A 22,532-nucleotide genomic window follows, 5' to 3' on the forward strand; every position below is an offset into this window, starting at 1 on the left:
CGCCTGGTTGCCTCAGTCAGTTGAGTGTCCAACTTCGCTCAGGTCATGATCTCAGGGTTGGTGAGTTTGAGCCCCGCGTCAGGCTCTGTGCTAATAGCTCAGAGCGTAGAGCCTGTTTTGGATTCTGTGTCTCCCTCTCTCTCTGCTCCTCCCCTGCTCGTGCTCTGTCTCTCTCTCCCAAAAATATAAACATTAAAAAGAGAGAGAGAGAGAGAACTTTCTACCCCCTTGGTTGGGGAGAGGTTTTCTTTTTCTTGCAATAAACATTAAAAAAAATGAAGTGCATTGTGTCCATTGCTACTGGCAGCAGTTTTGAGTTTATAGGTAGCCAGTCTGTGGACAGAACTAAAACATGTCAGAAGCCAGAGTCAAGAGAATCATAATGACATGGAACTGGAGACTCTATGCTACTTTATTTGGAATATGTACTCCCAACCTAGACATTTAGTTACGTGATAGAGTACATTTCCTTCCTTCTTGTTTAAAATAATTAAATTGTTTTTTGGTGTGTACTTGTTTTTTGTTACTTGCAGCCCCAAGTGACCTAATTGATGTTTATTTGTTAAATCCAGGCCCCCCAAAAATGTATTTTAAAAGAAAAATGACACGGGCACCTGACTGGCTCAGTTGGTGGAGCATGTGACTCTTGGTCTCAGAGTTGTGAATTTGAGCCCCATGTTGGGTGTAGAGCTTACTTTAAAAAATAAATAAATAAAAGGAAAAATGATAGCATTACCTGTATAATACCTTGCTTTAAAGAAATTTAAGATGTTCTGCATATGTTCTTATTTTATCCTGGACAACACCATGAAGAGGCTGGGATGTGGAAGTAACTGTTGCTATTAGCTGCTTTCAACATCTCCCAAAGGCATCTTTTCCACTCTAGTTAAATATTAAGCAAAGTGTTTTGTGTTTTAAGCCCAATGATTTTCTCTGGCCTAATGAATATTTGTGGACTTCTAAACAGTATACTAGCTTCATCCAGAACTTTAGTTTTTCCCTATTTATTTATAATATTTACATGTTGTTTTTATATAATATATAATATAAATATATTTTTATATTATATTATATACTTTATATAATATATCATACAAATATATTATAATATTTATATTATAATATAAATATTGTAATATTTATATGTTGTTTTTTCTGGCTTTGCTTACATCTAATTTTTGTATTGTAGACCTGGCTTGTTAATTATAATGGCACCATATAGTCTCTTGTGGAGGGGTAGAAACTTCCCTTTCCTCCCATTTCTGTAGAATAGGGAGTTTCTGATCCCTTCCTCATGAGTGTCGTTGGAGGGTAGGCTCCTGTTTCTCTCCATTCTGTTACTTGTGACTCCTGAAAGAAGGAAGGGCTAATGTGATATTTTTGGAGATCTCATAACCGTCACATAACCACATCTTCTTCCCAAGGGAAAAAAAGATCTCTGTGCTTCTTTCCTAGAAAATAATGTATACAGAAGAGGTAAGAACATACATTCTTTACAGAATCCTTGGCTGAAAGCTTTGCCTGAAATTTTCCTTGCTTCTTTGTTTCTAATGGACACTAGAAGAGGACAACCCCTGAGCTGTGCATCATGAATATACAGTTACCTCTGAGAGGGGCAGTAAATAGAAAGATCAGATTACTTTCTACCCTCTTCCTTCACACCAAAGCTAGAACAAAAGCTAGGTTGGTCCTATAGAGGTTATCTGTGAGCCCCGAGCAGGCACAGACACAGAGCCCACTCTCTGCCTATCTACTCCGGGACCAAGGGCACTGCTCAGCTCAGAACCCAAGACTTGTCAGATGATCAAAGGAAGCTTCTTTCCATAGAGGTCTGGAAGCAGGCACCAACTGAATAGGAATATATTTACATTTTAAAAAATGTTTTGGCTCCTCTGTATACCAAATAGGAATAAAGTGTCATTTAAAAAAATCCTTTGACTCATCTTTGGTGTCTTGACTGTCATTTCACACATTGAAAGGGATTTAAGAAAGCCTTTGCCAAGTGAGGGAAAGCAGCTCCAACACTGGCTGGTTCTGAGGCACGGACTGGTCACAGTCTGACATTCACTGGGCTGTGTTTTCCTAGTGGGTAGAGTTACTATGCCACAAAGGCAGAACCAGTCAGACTGTTTATTTTTTCATTTTTTCATTCAGGTATGACAGGCTATTCTTTGCTTCCTGTCCCTAGGTGGTAGTCACCCATGGGCACAGTCCACAGCTTGCTTTGGAAGGCCCTCACCATCCTCTCTCTTTTTGCTTCTGACTAAATTTGAAATATTTCCAGGAAATATAGAAGTATGCTAAAAACTTTAGTTCCTTTGACAGAAAGAATGAAGAACGTATTGCTAGGGATACAGGGTAAATTTATTTTCTCTGGTAAATGAATAGCCACAATGACTTAATACTCACAATATCAAACTGCTTTTGGCAGGGTGTGGGCAGAAACACAACTTAATGATTGCAACCAACCTTCTTTCGGTGATCAGTACAGAATATCCTGTGTTCTGCTGCAATCTGTTATTTAATATTTCCTGCAGGCTTTAGGTTTATTTTGCTCTTATTTTTCTAGTATCTTGAGGAGGGAGCTTTTGTTATTGATTTGAGATATTTCCTCTTTCAGAATGTATGCATTTAGCTATAAACTTTTCTCTGAGCACTGAGGTAGCTGTGTCTCACAGATTTTGACATTTTACATTTTCATATTCATTCAGTTCAATGTGTGTGTTTTTAAAGTTCCCTCAAGACTTCCTCTTTGATCCATGGGTTATTAGAAGCGTGTTGTTTAGTTTCCAAGTACTGTATTTGGAAAATTTTCTGTTACCTTTTTGTTTTGACTTCTAGTTTGAATCCATTGTGGTTGGAAAACATACTCTGTGTGATTTCAATTCTTTTAAATTTTTCAAGTTTTGTTCATGGTTCAGGATATGGTTTATATGTTCCATGGACATTTGGAAAGAACAAAATGAATGTGTATTCTGTTGTTGGGTGGAATGTTTTATAAATGTTGATTAGATCCTGTTGATGGTATTGCTGAGTTCCTTTATATTCTAGCTAGTTTTCTCTCTAGTTTTTCCGTCAATTGTTGAGAGAGGGGACTTGATGTCTCTAACTATGAGTGTGTATTTGTCTATTTGTCCTTTGAGTTCTAGGAATTTTTTTCTTTATGTAACCTCAGCTTTGTTGCTAGGGAATACACAATTAGAATTGCTATGTGTTATTGTGATTGGCCATTTTATCATTATATGTCTCCTTCTGTCTCTGGTTATTTTCTTTGCTCCAAATTCTCCTTTATTTGATTTTAATATAGTCACTCCTGTTTTCTTTTGCTTAATGTTTGAGTGATATATTTTTTCTATCATTTTACTTTCAAATGCCTATATCATTATATTTGAAATGAGTTTCTTTTAGACAGTCTATAGTTGGGTGGACTGTGGTGGGTTTGTACTATATCAACTTAGCTAAGCTGGAATCATACTTTTTAGAATTCCCTTTTCTGTATAGTTTTGAGCTAGGGTTGGCTGCAGGGGTGTGAGGGAAACAGAGAAGTCAGAGATGACTCCAAGGCTTTCGGTCTAATCAACTGGAAGAATCGAGCTGTCGTCAAATCAGATGGGGAAGACCAAGGAGGGGAGGCAGTGTTTGGAGCTGTGGGAAGGTTAGGTTGCAGGTGCATGTTGAACATATAGTGGAGGTGTTGCATAGGCAGATATGCATGCTGGTGTGGACTTCAGTCGAGAGATCTAGGGAAAAAAAATTTGGGAATCATCAGTTCTGCATAGACATCTATGGAATGAGTAAACATTTGAAAAATAAGCAATAGGCAAAGTTTGAAGCATAGAAAGAATGTCTTAAATTCCTTATATAAAATGATTTTTGACAGCTGTCAAGTATTGTTTTAAAGACTTGAGTTCTATATTTCAGAGAACTATGTTATAGGTCAACATGATTTTTTTTTTTAATTTTTTTAATGCTTTTATTTATTTTTGAGACAGGGAGAGACAGAGCATGAACAGGGGAGGGTCAGAGAGAGGGAGACACAGAATCTGAAACAGGCTCCAGGCTCTGAGCTGTCAGCACAGAGCCCAACGCGGGGCTCGAACTCACGGACCGCGAGATCATGACCTGAGCTGAGCTGAAGTCAGCCACTTAACCGACTAAGCCACCCAGGCGCCCCTAGGTCAACATGATCTTTAAGGAGTATGTTCTACATCATCCTGGAACACTGTACATAAAAATAACTTATTTGTACATTACTCATGTAAATCCTGTATGATTTACATAGCAGCAAAGGGCTATCAGTTCTGATAATTCTGATCAAAGTTCCCATGTTTTAATTAATTTCTGCATAATCTAAGTGGTTAGAGACTGCTATCTAAAATTACATAAGACATGGGGCGCCTGGGTGGCTCAGTCGGTTGAGCGCCGACTTCGGCTCAGGTCACGATCTCGGGGTCCGTGAGTTCGAGCCCCACAACGGGCCCCTGTGCTGACAGCTCAGAGCCGGGAGCCTGTTTCAGATTCTGTGTCTCCCTCTCTCTGACCCTCCCCCATTCATGCTCTGTCTCTCTCTGTCTCAAAAATGAATAAAAACGTTAAAAAATTTTTATAAAATTACGTAAGACAAATAGCAATACCAGCTTGCCACTAATTAACAGAATGACGTTGGACAAATCATGTCTCAGCTTCCAAGCACGTGTGATGGGACTTAGTACAGCTCTTCATAGTTTACAAGATCAGGAGTGGGGATTAATAAAAATGAAAAGTGAGGGGCGCCTGGGTGGCTCAGTCGGTTAGGCGTCCGACTTCAGCTCAGGTAATGACCTCGTGGTCTGTGAGTTCCAACCCCACATCGGGCTCTGTGCTGACAGCTCAGAGCCTGGAGCCTGCTTCAGATTCTGTGTCTCCCTCGCTCTCTGCCCCTCACCTGCTCATGCTCTGTCTCTGTCTCAAAAATAAATAAAAACATTAAAAAAAAAAAAAGAAAGAAAAATGATTAGGCGAGACGCTACATAAAATGTGAAATAAAATGCTGTTATGATCAACTTACTTGACTAATGGACACTGACTAAACATAAGGTGTAAAATATTCTAAGAAGTCTACTTCTCTCTTACAGCATTCAAAGAGAAGAATAAAAGCCTCAAACACATAGCGCACATGCGCAGAGGATTACTTCGGCGAAGGAGGTGAGGCTGGAAAAAGAAAAGGGAGGCGGAGCCCCACTCCAGTTTTTCCTCTCAGCTCCGCCCCTCGAGCCCCGGACTGTGCATGACATCACGTAAAGCTCGTACTTCCGCTTCCGGTCACTCACGTTTCTCTTTTTTCCTGTCTGTTTGGAAAGATGGCGTCCCGCAAGGAAGGCACCGGTTCCGCCGCCGCTTCTTCCAGCTCCACCACCGGCCCGGCGGGGAAAGGCAAAAGCAAAGGCGGGTCCGGAGATTCGGCCGTGAAACAAGTGCAGATAGATGGCTTGGTGAGTGGGGTTCCGTTTCCCCAGGCCCACGTAGGCAGCTCAGTTCTTAGTCGAGTCCTGCCCGACGTGCTGCTTGGCAGCCTCGCCACTGGGCCTGGTGAGACTGGGACAAGTTTTTCCCCTTGGACCTTTCTCTTTCGTCTTTACTTTTTGTTGGGAGGCGCGACAGCTTTCTCTGCCATCCATCGGGGGAGTTGAGGTCTGAGATAGGGAATAGAAACTAGGGGTGAGTGTGACAGATCTTTGAGGTCTTGTTTTGAGATGCTTGGATTTGGAGAAGGACTCTTCGGGGAGACAAATAGGTGAAGGAGGTGTCCAGAAGGATCTAGGAATCTAGGGCTTTTGGAAGATAAAGTAAACTCCATTGCTTCCCTGCTGGGACCTGACATCTGTAACTTGCTAAGTGGAGATTTACTCTGTAGACACTTCTGAGTTTGTGGCTCAGCGTTTACTGAAACCATGCAGTGGGAATGAACATCTTTTGTGTTGGCGTCTCCTTTCTTCATCTGTGAATGTTGGAGTTCCTCAGGATTTGGGTTTAGGCATCATTCTATCAGGTCTATGCCTGAGATAGTGTAACAAAGTAGGTAATAGCACACTGCTGGAGCCAGACTGCTTGGGTTTGAGTCTTACCTCCAAAATTAGCTGAATAATATTGGCTAAGTTAACCTCTTTATACTTATTTTCCTCATTTTAGTTGTTTTGAGGATTAAAATTGGCCGAAAAATGTGTCAATAACTAGAACAGTCTCTGGGACGTTGTAAGTTACCATTTCATCGTAGTTGCTTAATTATTATTACTTGTGTTACAAAAAGTTACAGTAGTAGACACTCCTTAAGTTCCCTTCTTGTGGCTTTAAATATTACTTGTATTCTGATTTATAATTTTTGCCAGACTTGGTTTTTGAATGCCACGCTTGAATACCTTACTGCCTGCTTGACATTGCTATTTGGCTATTTTATAGGCATCTCAAATTTAACTTGTCCAAAATAAGATTATTGCTATCTCCCCGTTCCTTACCCTCTCCCCCTCCTTGGTCTTACCTCAGTCTCTCCCATAGTAGTAAATGGGATTACCATCTACCCATTTGAACAAATCGGAAAACTTCGGTATTAACCTATATTTGTTCTCCCCCCAACCCCCAGCATTCAGTCTCAGCACGTCCTGTTGGTTCCATCTCCAAAATATATCAAATTCATTTGCTTCTCATCTATATGCCATCAACCACATTCACCTGCAATAAAATACAGACTTCTTACCACATCTTTCAAGGTCCTGCTATTCTTGTGTCTTTCTCCAAGCTCCCCTCATCCTTTTTTCTAGGCTGCATTCACAGTGACATTTTAGTTCATTGTTTTCTCTTCCTGAAATACTTCAAGTATTTCTTCCTACTTGGTGGCTTCTTTTTTTCCTTTAGGTTGTTGACTTAAATGCCCCGTTTTAAGAAAGGTCTTGCCTACCAACCCTGTCAAATGTAGTTCCCTCCGCATCATCCTCCATCACACCACTCTGTTTCATAGCATTTTCCACTGCCTGTAACTGTCTTGTTTGCTTTCTTGTCTCCCCCACAGAAATGTAAGCTACTGAGGGCAGGCTAGGGACTGTGTTTATGTGGTATATTCTCAATACAGAACCTTTTAACCAACATAGACAGGATGAATGAATGAATACAATATTTCGTTTTATTCTTATACTATTCCTAGTTCATGTTCTGATACCTTTTACAGATTATTTTAGTGGTATCTCGAATTGTTCTCCTAGTCCTCTTCAGTCCATCTTTCGTACTTTCCTTAAAACATTCACTTAATGTGAAAGTTTAGATCTTGTTAGCTTCCTTCCTGAAATGTTTTCAGTGATGTTGCCCTTGCTTTGTGTTCAGGTTAATTTTCCAAGCCTCTTATTAAGTGTACATTCCAGCCACACAGAACTATGATTGACCTCATGTTTAATCACATTTGTTCTTGGCATTTTGTTAATGGACAAGACCAATTTTTCTTGTATTGAACCCTTCCTTCCTTTGCTCCTGTTTCATCACATCTTCTGTATCTTTAATAATTACCTTCCCCTTAACATGTAAATGTTGTCAGGACTCTCCTGTATTAAAATGCTCAGTTCTTTTTCATTTAACAGTCTGCGCTCCATTCTTAGTCCCCACTTTTTTCCCTCTTGAAGTCAATGGTTAAAGAATTGTCTATAGTTGTATTTTTCCATTTTTGCTTCAACTCACTGTTGTTAGAATCTCTACTACTACTAATTCCCTGATTCAGTTTTCAGAAAAATCATTGATAGCATTAGCAAAGAACTATAAAAAATATCAAAATATGTCATACGTGAAAAATAGTGCTTATAATACACAATTTAAATAATCACAAAATAAACATCCAGTTACCTGCCATTCAGTGTGAGAAATAGGACATTACGAAAATCCTTGAAGCCTATTCCCTTATTTCATCCTTTCCTCCCATCCCTTCTTTGCATCCTGTAATCACTATTGTGAACTTTGTTTCAGTGATTGTGTTTTCTTTATAGCTTCACCATAGAGTATTCCTAAATAATCTGTTTAGTTTTGCCTGTGTATATTAATAAAATAAATGAAATATGAATTAAATCATAGTACATGTTCTCCCATGTCCTGAGTCATATATATGTATATGTCACATTGTTTTTGAGATTAGTCCATTCTAGACTAAGTGACAGTAATTCATTTCCATTACTATAGAGCATCTCATTGTATGAATGTGATGTAATTGTCCTCATCTGACTGATAATGGACAGTTATAGATGGCTTATTTTCCTTGTGTGAAATGGTATCTTTCAAGAATCTTTTAATCATCTGTTCCATTAGACTTGTCAATTTGACTTTTACTGTACCCTGCACAGAGTTGGTGCTAAGTGAATCCTCCGGGAATGGAAGAGTGGATTTTTATTGCAGTCAGGTGATCTCATTGTTCCTAGAAAAGATCAAACTAATTGTTCCTGTTGAACTTTTCCTGTAAAAGCTACCTTGTTCCCCCAGACCAGTTTGAATCTTTCCATGGGCCAGCAAGACCAGTGGAATTGGGCTTACCTGGTACCTTGTTAGAAATGCAGAAATACAGTATTTCAGAATCTCAGGGCCCCTTCTTGATCTACTGTATAGAATCTTAATGTTTGAAAAGTATTGTTCTGGTTCACATTGATCTTTTCCTTTATCTGAACTTTTTATGACAGTTGTATCTCTCATCCTGGCATGTGAGCATAGACTGTTAATTGATAGTTTATTGTTTATTTTTCCTTTCTCACTGAGATGATCATTTGAAGGTAAAATTGTAAAATACTTGTACTTTTCATAGTTCTGGTGCTTAAAAATGATTACCACTGAAATTTACTTCCTTTCAAATTTTGTTTTTCTGTTTTATGCAAAAAGTTACCTTATTTAAAGTTGTTGGCTACCTCATTTCTCTTTTATTGGAAGTAAGGTAGAGGATGTTACTAGTAAATGAAAAAGTAAGAGTTCTGTATCCTTTGTCATTCAGGTGTCAGCTCAGATATTACCTCACGGGTACTTTCTGACTACTCTAAAGAGGCTACATCAGTTCATTGACCCTTTTATCTGACTTTTAGGCCCTTGTTACTGTTGAAAGTCTCTTATTTATTTGTTGCTTGTTTGTCTTCTCACACTAAAAAATACACTAAAATACCAACTTCTGGAGAGCAGGACCAATGTCAGGCTTATTCACTGCAATATTTGCAAGTGTCTAGAACAGTGACTGACCCATAGAAAGCACTCAGATATTGTGAGTGAATTAATACAGTTCTGTGGTACAAGAAATTTTCTTGAAAATGAATCATGAGGAAACTGGGTCAGTAAATGCTTTGTAGAGATTAATGGTGTGTTTGTGAGAAACACAGGAGTGAGTGTTTGTGAGAAACACAGGAGTGAGACCAGTGAACTTTATAAACTTGCCCATATTTCTTCCTCTTTTTAAGCATCAGTGTCATACCTATAAGAAAAATCTCTAATGTTTTTTGAGCACCTGCTATTTACAAGACCCTGTGAAGGAAGGTTTGGTGAGACTATGTCTGATTCTCACAACAGCTTTTAGGGTTGATGTTATCTGCCTTACTTACCTGGTGGTGATTCAGATCTAATGAGAAAATGTTGGTGGAAGTGCTATGTGAACTGAAATGAATAATTCAAATTTGTAAAGGGCTTGTACTGTGCTATGACATGTATGTCTGTACGTTGTGTGTGTGTGTGTGTGTGGGAGACTACATGAAGTTATAAAGACTAGATAACAGTTTGTTAAACTATGAAATGGAAGCTCTTGTCTAAAGTCCATGGCTCAAGTAAAACACAGTTTGGCCCCCCAAAAATTGTGTGGCTCTTGGCTTCTTCTTTCAGTTTTCTGACTTCAGTAAAGAATAAATAAGTTGCTTTTTATGTATATTTCAGCCAGGTAACTTGAAAGTCTTTCAAGCACCAAAACGTTTACATTTTAGACATTTTAATTATAAATCTTTTTGCAGTGTATTACGTAAATTTCTGCCTCTTTAGTCAGAATAGTGAATGTGGCTTGTATCACTTAGCTATGTTTTGATGACTTAGTAGTATCATTAAAAGCATAATTTATTGCCCCATACTGGACAGTAGTCCTCCAGAATCCCTATGGGTATTCACATGTGTTTATTTCTGTAATGTCCCCTGTTTTTGAATTTAGGTGCCTTGAGTAATTTATCTAATTGGCTGCATTTTTTTTTTTTTTTTGGTTTTGTTTTTGTTGTTAAACTTGTATGGCTTTTACCCTTTTTATTTCCAGCTTCTCATTTGCTACAACGGAAAACCAGATAAGCAGTCTTGTTAGCATTATTTAAAAAAAAAATTTTTTTTAAACGTTTATTCATTTTTGAGAGACAGAGACAGAGCATGAGCGCGAAAGAGGCAGAGAAAGGGAGACACAGAATCTGAAACAGGCTCCAGGCTCTGAGCTGTCAGCACAGAGCCCGATGTGGGGTTCAAACTCACGAACTGTGAGATCCTGACTTGAGCTGAAGTTAGACGCTCAACCGACTGAGCCACCCAGGCGCCCCAGCATTATTTTTAAAGTGAGACCAAACACACACTCTGAATGAGATTAAATTAAGTGTGCAGTCTGACATTTTGACCACTTAGTTGTATTTTTACTTTGGCAAGTAAGGTGTTCCTAGTCGAAAGCAATAGCTTTTTATAGTAGATAAAAAATTTGACATACATTATTATATTTTAGGAACTCCGGGAGCTGATAGAACCAGGATTAGCTGGATTATACATATGATTTAGTCACTCATAGAAACTGAGTGGCTTTTCAAGAGCATACAGTGAATTTATTCTAGAGCTTGGACCCATATCACAAATTGGCATCTTTGATGCATTTTGCTTTCCATTATTACAACTACTTCATACGTTGTAAGGACTCAGTAGATGTTTGCTCTTATGTGCCAGGTACTATTTAAAGTACTTTATATTACAGCATTGAAGCCCTGTAACAACTCTGATTTGGGAACCATTATTATCCCTGTTTTATAAATGAGGAAGCTCATATACATATAGATTATGTGACTTGATGAATGTTAGGATAAGGGGAAATAGAAATACAGTGTTCACAATGTAAAGAATCTAGTGTTCCTGCTCAAGCATCAGGAAGTGTATTTTCTAAAACTTGGGTCTCTTACAGAGTTAAAACTTTAAAATGCACAAGAAAGCTAATATATTGGAATCTTTAGATTTAATAATCTGTCTTATATATATATACATTGTTAACGTTTACTTTTGAGAGAAAGAGAGACAGAGCATGAGCAGGGGAGGGGCAGAGAGAGAGAGAGAGAGGGAGACACAGAATCTAAAGCAGGCTCCAGGCTCTGAGCTGTCAGCACAGAGCCCGACATGGGGCTCGAACCGACAAACCGTGAGATCATGACCTGAGCTGAAGTCAAAACGCTTAACCGGCTGAGCCACCCAGGCGCCCCAATAATCTGTCATGTTTGAGGAGATTATTTGTAGCTAAAAGAAGTCAACTTAGTAAATATTCTTGTTTGGAAAAAGGCAGTCTTTAGCCAACCAGTCACACAGACTTAAGACATTGGGGAATCAACACTGAAGAAAACAGGAGGAATGTTAAAGAGAATTGAGAGGAGTGTTGGTAGGTATTCCTAAGTAAGGTAGTTTACTTTCCTTAGGGTAGGCAGATCTAAGCCTGACTTCTCAGGATGCTTTTAAGATTTAGATAATCTTGCAGACATCCTGGACTTTTGTTCCTTTCCCTTCAGGTCCCAGGGCTTATTGAAATCCATTTTCTTTTTGAAAAAACTTTCTGACCATGATTTCTTAGCTTATGGCGTATACATTAGTGATAACAAGCTGTAGTAATGTTGTTTCTTGTAGCTGCCTTGGGATAGTTTAAGGAGCCCAGCTTACATGGTATTTCTCATGGAGGTGATCCATGAGATCGCCTGATTTAATAACTGATAATAAATGAGCATCTCTGGGCCTTAATTTCTTCTTTAATATGAGGATAACACATGGCCTTCTTACTGTAATAAATAGCAGCTTAATATATATAATTTCCTATTGATGTTTAATTATTGCTAGTGACAGTTTTTGTAGTTGGTATTGATTTAAATAGTTGGTATTAGTTACAGTGGGATTCCAAACTCCATGTGTTACCAAGTAAAGGAAGATAACAAAAGATTTTAACTTCAGTTGTAGCATATCTGGCCCAGATGAGATGGCATATGTTAACTCTTCAAATGCCTGTTTTGACATTAAAAGGCTGTGGGTGCACGATATTTACTGGTTTTTCATCTTTTGTTTTCTTGTCACCTTTGGCTTCAGCTAGCCCCTATATAATTATAAATTCTGATCTTCAGCTTAATATCCGAGATTTCAAGAGCTTTGCTGAGCAACACCAGGTATTTTAAGTCTCGGCAACATTTTTCTGGGCTTTTAGCTCAGTCCTAGTCTTCATACTGGGGAGACAAGCCTCTAGAAAGCATTAGGCTTTGGTGAGGGTCTTTGCCACTCTTATTTTGTGGTCAGATATTCTCACCTGTACTTTACCAAGTCTACCTTAGTTTCTTAAGATGAAAGCTTCTGACTTCAGCACTTAACATGAAAACTTGGTGGTATTTGCTTTTCTCTTGGACTTTAGTTCATAAATGTTTTTTGTAAAATATCATTTAAATTATGGTACTTGGATATTATTTCCTTGGGCAAGATATAAGAAAATATACTTAAAGAGAAAATAGCCCTGGTTGTTCCCATAAAGGACTGTTATTCTGTAAAATGGTTATATCCCGTAAAGATTAGATTTAATAGGAAAAGTACAGTGTAATGTACATCTCCATCTATATGGTGACAAACTGTATTTGTTTCAATAAAACTGAAAGGGCTGAAATGGAGACTGGCTTATGCCAGAGTAGTACCCTGTATTTTTGTTAATGTTGGTACCAAGCCCAAAAATAGAAGAGAAAAAAATTGATTCAGTAAAATAGTGGTAATTCAGTATTAACTTAGTCAAAATATAAAACTTTTACTGTTTGAGTCTGAATAGCCACTGTATTTGGCATAAAATTTTATTTTTTACCCCAAATAGTACCTAAACATCACAGGTATTCATTGTGTCCTGATGATAAATAAGAATTTTTTTTTTTCTCAGTACCTTCTATACTTCTATCCTTGTCCCCAACTAGCTTCATTTGATGTAAGTAGAAAATGTTTGTTTATCTATGGGACAATAGTAATGTGCTAAACTATGATTATTTTAACCAAAAACTGTATATATTCATTGTAAGGGAAGTTTGGAGAAATTACACACAAAGAAAACCCAGAAAGAAAATTACTCAGTTTATAAGCTCATAATATGAGTATAGGTAGCACTGTTAGGATTTTGGGGTTTACTTTTCTAGTGGTTTTCCTGTGCTTTAATAAATACCTAGAGCTGAAGTTAATGGCTTGAAGGTTATGCATGATTTTAAAGCATGTTGCCAAATTATTCCAGAATAGTTGCATAGTACAGTTTCTTTTCCCATGTGCAGACTATTGGAGTGCTGCTTCTTGGCACTGTTACTAATGGAAAGTTAAGAGTTTTACAGATCTTAGTCTTTATTTTTAAAATTAAGTGTGCAAATTAAGTGTGCATGTTAGTATGCTAACATACTTGTTACAATGATTCAAGTCAATAAAATACTTCCTGTTGTCTGTTAGTGCCATCACCATCTGCCTAAGTCACCCAGGCTTCTGGTATCATCCTTGATTGCTCTGTAGGCTCTCCCTCGGATTCTCTTAAGATCACTCACTTACATAGTGAGTCTGTAACTGTGTTGTCTGCACTATTCATTTCTCACTTTCCTTTCTGAATTACTGCAAAACTCTCATGTGACAGGTCTTACAGAATCTGTTTTGTACTTGGCCATCACACACAATGGTGCTGAGTAGGTAAAGGATAGTAATGCAAAAACCCTTTGGAAAATCCCCATTACAAAATAAAATCCAAGTTGATAGCCTGACTATTAAGATCTTCTTTACCTTTTGTTGTTGGCCTCCAAATGAGGGCTTGTAGTACTGTTTTCAAATTTGGTTTAAGAGTAGCCTTTAAAACAGTTAAAACCAAAATCTTTTCTTTTTGGATAGAAGAAAACCCCTGTTTTATATTTTGTGCAGAAATGCATAATCTTCAGTTCAGTTCTGAGAGACCTCTTGAGAAAGAAGGTGAATAATCACCTTCTCCTGGTATCACTGTGGTGTATTTTTTATACTGGAAAACTGAAGTCCTTTTAATATATTAAGCGTATTTAATTAAACAGCCATTTGGGTGCATATGGTATACAAATTAAAAGACAAAAAGAGTATGTAGTAAAAGAAGCTCTCACTTTTCATTCCTGTCTTCAACCACCCTCTTCGCAGAGGCAGTCACAGTTACTCTTTTTAGTGTTTCCTTCTCAACTTATTTTAGCCAGCACTGCCTCCTGTTAAGGAAGCAGAAATAAATAGTAATCCAGGTGCCCCTAGATCACTTAAAGGCCTTCTAATTAAACTGTGGCTCCTGCTCCCCAGGATAACAAACGTAAATGTGTTAGGAAGTAGAGAACAGTTTTGAAATTTTTTGGTTTGTTTTGTATGTGAGAGGACATAAATTTATTCCAGCTTAGCTTTTTTATCACTCATTTTACTTTGGAAAAACTCCTTTCCAGCTACACGTGGGAAAATTTGCAGATCGGTTATGTATATTGAGTTGGTAAAGTATAAACTTAATGTTAAAAATAAAACCTCATCATTTAACATTTAATTGCGATTATACTTTTGTATGTTTGATTACATCATTGTACTTTTCTCATGAGTAATTTTTGTGAGGAGAGCAGTGTTACTCTGCTAAAATTCTTGAGACTGCTTTGCCCTTCTCCCCCTTTTCCCAAGTTATTAGATGATTTAACTTCAAAACTGTGGACCATCGATGAACATTAGATCCAAGAGAATAATAATGAAGTATGCTCTTTCAACTGAAATATTATAGAGGTGATATTGATTAAGTGTTTTGGAGCATTGCAACTAATCCCATATGTATCAGGAGCAAAAAAAAAATTTTTTTTTTTTTTTTTGCTATTGAAGTTACTTAAATTTCTTTCACATCAAAACTGAACAGCAGTGATTTAAATCCTATTTATTATTTGACTCAGCCAGTTATGAAATGGAACCCCTATCCCACTTGAGCCATAAAATGTGTTAAATTTAAGACTAATGCTGCTTTCTGCTTTTTGAATTTACATTTTGGCAGTAACTACCTTCTTTGTTCAGTGTTAGAAAAAAATGATCTAGGCTTAACCAAATAAGAAAACTGCCAAGTTCACAGGTCAGTCAGTGAAAGAAGCCAGAATTAAATGAAAGTCTAGTTATTGACTTTACAGAATATGCTAAGGGGAGATTCTGTGGCATTACAGTTTCTTTGAGACTAAAATTCTTCTATGGTACTAGCTGTTCTTTGACAGTGATTGATGTGAGAAATTCAGGCTGTGGACCTTACCTCCCAGAATCTACAAAACTGGAATAAAGCCAGCCTAGGAACGCCTGACCTCTTCTCCAAATGGCCAGCAACTGGTGCAGTTGGGCCTTGCCTTTCTATTTCAGACCTAAGAAACTCTTATGGAGGGGATCTAGTCCTTACTTTTAGCAGGATAGTGATTTTTTTTTAATTAAAAAAATTTTTTTTAATGTTTATTATTCATTTTTTGAGAGTGAGAGAGAAAGTGTGCATGGGGGGAGGGGCAGAGAGGGTGAGACACTGAATCCAAAGCAAGTTCCAGGCTCTGAGCTGTAAGCACAGAGCCATGCGGTGCTCGAACCCACAAGTGGTAAGGTCGTGGCTGGAGCCCAAGTTTGTTGCTTAACTGACTGAGCCACCCAGGCGCCCCACGGATAATGATGTTTTTAAGGGAACCTCTGTACATACATAAACACATGCATGCACCGCTGTTTCTTTTTTTTAAATTTTTTTTAAATGTTTTTATTTATTTTTGAGACAGAGACAGAGCTTGAGCAGAGAAGGGGCAGAGAGAGAGGGAGACACAGAATCTGAAGCAGGCTCCAGGCTCTGAGCTGTCAGCACAGAGCCCGAAGTGGGGCTTGAACTCACACACTGCGAGAACAAGACCTGAGCCGAAGTCGGACGCTCAACCAGCTGAGCCACCCAGGCGCCCCAACATGCACTGCTGTTTCAAAGAAGTCAATTTACTCTTACCTTCGCCTTTTTAAAGCAGATTTCAAAAAATCTTCTTTTGAAACCTTGTGGTATATACAGATAGTTCTAGATCAAGATGACTGATAAGTCAACAGAATTGGAACTTTGTTGTCAGGTAGTTGATTTTTAATGAGCTATATTTACATCTTACTAGACTGAAAGAAGATCTCAGGAATAAACTGAACAGTCTGGGGAAACCAGTGTCAGTGCCATGAAGATACCTTGCATGTTCTAGTCACTAAATATTTGTTGGATAGGTGGATGGATGAGTGAATGGGTTAGGTGAAATGTTTATTATAGTAATTGAAGCAGTAGCTAACAAAAGTTTTACCGAGAATTTGCTAGGCCTGTGGGCTGGGTACTTTGGGAGAATTTGCTAGGCCTGTGGGCTGGGTACTTTGGGTGTATTGTTTTTTTTTTTTTTTATTTTTTTTAATTTTTTTTTAAAGTTTTTTTTTTTAATGTTTATTTATTTTTGAGACAGAGAGAGACAGAGCATGAACGGGGGAGGGTCACAGAGAGAAGGAGACACAGAATCTGAAACAGGCTCCAGGCTCTGAGCTGTCAGCACAGAGCCCGACGCGGGGCTCGAACCCATGAACCGTGAGATCATGACCTGAGCCGAAGCCGGACACTCAACCGACTGAGCCACCCAGGCGCCCCTGGGTGTATTGTTTTTTAATCCTTGCAGCAGTGCTGTGAGATGGGCACTGACTGACTGACTTATCTCCCCAGGAGGTAGGTGATCCTATCTAGTTAACTTGCCTAAGGCCACAGAGCTGGCACTCAAACTTTGAGTTCTAGTGCCCCAGCCTCTCAACTGTGCTATATGATTTTTCTGTTTGTACAGACCAGAGGTTCACATTTGTGTATACATTGATAAGAATTAATTTTTAAGCTTTTACTAAAGTTTTCTCTCTCACTTGAACATTTTTTTTTGAAAGAAATAAAGGTTAGTTTTAGAGTTACTTTGTACAACAAATGGAAGACAGCAAATCAAGTGTGAATGTCGGGGCTTCAGCTGGGCACAGTCTCTGGATAATTTACTTTCTTTTGTCTTATAGAGCTTACGATTGAAAGTGGGCTCCTGCTGCTGAAATAGATTTGTTTTTACCCGTTAAAAATATATTGTTCAGAGTGGAATCAGAACTGAGAGAATAGTGGTTTGACGCCATCTAAGGGGTATGCCTGTTCTCTCCTATAGAAGCAGCGTGGAGTGGTAGAGAAACTATGGGTTTGATAGCCCCACAGTTTGGAGTTCCCATCTGTTGGAATACTGTCATGTTTTGAGAGACTTCATATCAGTGACATAAATTAAGAAGTGTTTGGTTATAAAGTCTGAATTTCCAGCTTCTGGAGTTAGGAGGAAATGGTCTATCTGCCTAATGTTACCTCCTCTGTAAACCCAGTGCTACCTAAAGTAAGGGTGTGGTTTGTGAACTGTTTGTGGTTTGTGTGAGATAAGCACAGGATTGGGATTGTTTCGAAACTTGTATCGCAGCATGATGTTGCTGTGATAGCCAGAGTATGATCCTTGGGCTTGTATTTTCTGTGTCTTTCTTTAAAATGTCACTTTTCTTACAAGTTTTATTTTTTTACTACGGTATTGGTCTGTGAGGGACTGGAGGAAAATGAGTTCTTCACCACTGATTGCCTGAGAAGCCCTGTTACAAACGATTTGCATACCTATTTTATTTAGCTAATAGCATCTTCCTATAACCAGAGTCTAATTTATTTAATAGTACTGTAGCTAAAATATTACTGTGATTATTAAATACCACTAGCTGTTTAAAAAGATGAACTAGTGGATTTAGTGTTTTCTTATTCTAGGTACACATAATAGAGTTTGCAACCTGTGAACATTCCTTATGAACTTAACTTTATAAAGGAAGGTTAAACATGATGGTATAGTTCTAACAATTTAAAACTCCTTATGTCCCTAATTCTAACTGAACTTTAAACAGATCCTTTTGATGTCTACTCCAGGGAGTGTGGGAAACATGCTGCTTTTCTTGGTGAAGCTTTATTGCTATTTGCTCAAAGTTTGAATTGATAGTTTGCTGATTTGTAATTGGTTTACATTAGGCTTCTCTTAAACAGATCTGTTTGTTGAAAACCAGTCTGTATATCCAGAAGTTACTTCTTTCACCTTGATGGTGTGTGTATATGCATATTGTCCAGTCATTTGTGTATGTGAGTGCAATGGCATCTGTGAATAGAGTTGAAGTGTAACCATATCAGCAAGAGATTAGAATTTAAAGTCAGCAGGTGCTCAGGCTTTATAGTGTGTATTTTTTCATCTTCTCCTTTCAAAGCCACTTATTCAGCCCAACCCCCTCCCTTTTTAACATACCTAAAAAAATATACTTAAATCAAGATGTGTCCATATTGTGTCAACTCAGTAACACTGTCAAAAAGAAATTAGGTTTCTTTGGTGAGACTTCATGTAGTAAATTGCAGTGACTGCTGGATTTTAAAGTCTTTTCTGTTAACTTTTTCTTTATTTGATGTTTTTTGAATTGAAAACAAATGCATACTTATTATAAGTAAGTAAGCAGTAACAGAAATTCATAAGAAAAGATACGTCCTTCCACACCATTCTTGTTGATGCAAACATAAAAGCATAACTGCATGTATATAATACCTTTTTAATTAATTTTGAAAACTCTAACTCTTTGTGTGTCATGGGCATCTTTGGGAGTATGATGAATGCCACAGACTTTTCTTCCAGGAAAATGCCTTAAATATGTAGAAAATGTCTCTTAAATACCTAATTAATCTCATTAAATTTCAAAATATTTTAAAATAGTGGGAAAATTTTAAATATTATACTTTTTTGGCTTCTAAAACAGTACAGTTTAATTCTTGATTGCCTGGGCTTATTGTAAACATGAGTTATTATAAACTTGAGTTTATATATAGTTAAATAAACCTTATCTTATACATAATGCAGGGATGTAGCAGTGGTTTTTAACCTAGCTCCTTATAAGCATTTCAGGGGATCTTTGAACTCTAAATTGAGAAGAAATTAGTAGTGGGTCAAATGAATTGTTTCTTCATCAGACTTTTACAAATGTGTACAGGTTTCTAAAGTTAAGGTATTATTTATGCAGAATAAAATCCACTTATTTTAGGTGTATAGTGTGATGAACTTTTGTAGCTGTGAACAACTACATAGTCCCCACCACATCAAGGTGTGAAATAGTTGCTTCACCCTAAAGAGTGTGCCCTTCTGCAGTCAGTAGGCCTTCACCTGCCTTAGGCGATTAACTACCTAGGGGTTTTGTTTTGCCTTTTCCAGAATTCCATAAAAATAAATCTTACAGTACATAGCATTTTGTTTGACTTCTTTCATTTCACATAATGTTTTTGAGATTCCTCTCTATTGTACTGATCTTTTGCTCTTTTGTTTTGCTGAGTAGTAGTACATAGAATGGATATATTGGAATTTGTCTAAGTTTGGTGGGCTTTTGGGTTGCTTTCAGTTTTTAGCTGTTATGAGTAATGCTGTTGTGAACAGTTGTGGACATATCTTTGGATGTGTTTTCATTTCTCTTGAATTCCTAGGAATAGGAATTTGGGTCATGTAGCAAGTAGTAAGTTTATATTTAACTATAAGATAACTGCAATTACTGTTTTCTACCTTTCCACCAGTACTTTTTCATGGAGCTGTAACTGTTTGGAAAGGTCTTGGTTTCCACTTTCCTGACTTAGAAGTTCAGGACACCATCTTATGATCCAGGACAGAGATTGGATTGCAATTCAGCTCCTAGCTCTTGGGTATTAGACCAGGTCTGATGCACCTTTGGGCACTCCTGTGTTAACTCACAGGTTAATGCTCTGGTTGTTGATTTCTTTGTCTCACTTAGTTGGTTATTTAAACTTTTTTAGAAATATAGCATATTTAACAGAAATACATATCTTTCATGTACTCAAATTGGCATATTCAGGTTCTTCAAATTGGCATATTGCAAGGCCTAACAGTTCCAGATATAGTTCTTAAGTAGTTTACTTTTTGACCCTGAACTTTCTTAGAGTTGCTACCTTTGACAGAGGAATTTTGTGTGGTAGCTTCATAGACATAATTTTACCAGGTAAAGATTACCTCTGACACTGGTGTTAGAAATATTGCTGATTAAAGTCTTGGTAATATTTCTTGAAAGGATTTTGTTAATATATTGTTTTATAATTAACAAAAATTAATTGAAATTGCTCATCTTGAATTATGTAATGGTATCTTAAGACATAGCTGTTTGGGTTTATTATTTATATGCCAGTGCTTTTGGTAAAAACACGCAAGTGTGCTGCTATGGTGCTAGTGTTCATCCATCTCTAGGCCTTTTTGTTCTGCTGAAGTGTGACTTGTGTGCTTCATGAAAAGTAAATATTAGCATTTCTGTTTAAACTATTATTTAAAATCCATAGCTCGCAAATATTGGCTTCACCCAAGCTCACTTTCTTGTTCTTCAGTTTTCTCTGCTCAGGTGTCATCTCAGAGAGGCCTGTCCTGGACCATGCTCTTTAAGGTTATCTACCTTTTACTCTCCTTTTTATTTTCTTCAGAGTGCAATTCACAATCTGTAATCACATTCACCTTAATTGTTGTTCTGGTTCTTAAAGTGGGGGAAGCCCCTACACTTTTATATAGAGGGCCTCTGAAGTCTAAACTATTTTCATAGTAATATTTAAACATTATTTGTCATTTTTACTCTCACTCTTGAATGAGTGTTTAATGGAAGTTTCTGGATGTTACATGATGTGTGATATTAAAAGATTGAATGCAGAAGCAGATATGAGAATCTTGTTGTCTTTTATTAAACTAGACATTAATAGGATTCACAAGAAATGTGAAACAATGTTGTTCTTCTATCCTGATTAAAATTTCTTTTTGAAAATGTGAATGTTACACAGAAATGTGAAACTGTCATTTTTTTATATCCTGATTGCTTTTATTTTGGAAAAGTTATTTTTCTAACAAATGTATTTTGTGATAGCATGTAATACATTTGTTATTGTTGTTTTTATTTATTATTTTCTAAAAATTTTTTAATGTTTATTTATTTCTGAGACAGAGACAGAGCATGAGTGGGGAAGGGGCAGAGAGAGAGGGAGACACAGAATCCGGAGCAGGCTCCAGGCTCTGAGCTGTCAGCACAGCCTGATGTGGGGCTCGGAACTCATGAGCTGTGAGATCATGACTTGAGCCGAAGTCGGTCGCTCAACTGACTGAACCACCCAGGCGCCCCTGTTATTGTTTTTTTTTTTTTTTTAAATTTTTTTTTTTTTTTTAACGTTTATTTATTTTTGAGACAGAGAGAGACAGAGCATGAACAGGGGAGGGGCAGAGAGAGAGGGAGACACAGAATCTGAAACAGGCTCCAGGCTCTGAGTTGTCAGCACAGAGCCCGACGTGGGGCTCGAACTCACGGACCGCGAGATCGTGATCTGAGCCGAAGTCGGCCGCCTAACCGACTGAGCCACCCAGGCGCCCCAACCCTGTTATTGTTTTTAAGTGAATAAATTATTTGGAACATTTTTCATTTTGAATTTCTAATATGTAAATATCAACGTAAAAATTCTTTTGGGTCCTCAGTAATTTCTAAGAGTGTTAAAAGGAACTTTAGGATTAAAAACTTTTGAGATTTGCTATTCCAAAATATAAACCCTATCAAAGTAAATACTTTTTTATGTGTTTGATTTTAGTTTCATTTTCCCAGTTGGCCTGTCAGAGGTAACTGGCCTGTAGAAGTCATTCAGCACATACCTAGGTGAATGGATAAATGAGTGAATGAAAGAAGCCCAAAATAACAATTCTGGTGATTCTGTGCACAGCTTCCAAATCTGTCTGTAGTAACTGGTCTTTGCAGATATCATATTTGATAGAAAATTACTCTAATTCATCAGACAGCATAATCTTTATTTTGGTCAGATTTAAATTGTTCCCTGGTATGGAATTGAGTTTGGTAAGATTTTGATGGGTCTTAGAGATTGTGCTAAATGTTTCTTTTCAGGGAGGATGGAAGATTTTATCCATCATACTTATTACTCAGATTTTAGGTTTGTGGACTTCTGGTATAATTAATTTATTTGCATATTTTAGATTGTTCATATTTTATCCTATAATATTGAGAATACTTTGTTGTGTGTAACATTTTGGTCAAAGTTAGGTTTTCATTTTTTTTAGAAAGCTAGACACTTTAAAAATTAGTATTGTGTTCATTAGAGATGATGAAGTAGTTTACTTTGCTCTTTCAAATTATCTTCACTGAATAATAAACAATAGTGGAAAAAATGTTTCCTCTAGGGTAATTTC

General features: G+C 37.4%; 1 protein-coding gene across 2 annotated transcripts in view; it reads left to right on the forward strand.

The window, feature by feature from the left end:
- The first annotated feature begins 5,304 nt into the window (after positions 1-5,304).
- EIF3H (eukaryotic translation initiation factor 3 subunit H) overlaps positions 5,305-22,532 on the forward strand; it is a 98,654-nt gene continuing 81,426 nt past the window's right edge. The window contains exon 1 of one of the 2 annotated variants that reach the window (XM_049632992.1): positions 5,305-5,471. In XM_049632992.1, coding sequence (XP_049488949.1) covers positions 5,340-5,471 — 132 coding nt within the window. In that variant the 5' untranslated portion in view covers positions 5,305-5,339. Of the gene's footprint in view, positions 5,472-12,197; positions 12,399-22,532 lie in introns of those variants that run through there. The other variant, XM_049632994.1, reaches the window with a different exon arrangement.

Source organism: Panthera uncia, chromosome F2, assembly GCF_023721935.1.
Source record: "Panthera uncia isolate 11264 chromosome F2, Puncia_PCG_1.0, whole genome shotgun sequence".
In the NCBI taxonomy this organism is placed as follows: Eukaryota; Metazoa; Chordata; class Mammalia; order Carnivora; family Felidae; genus Panthera; species Panthera uncia.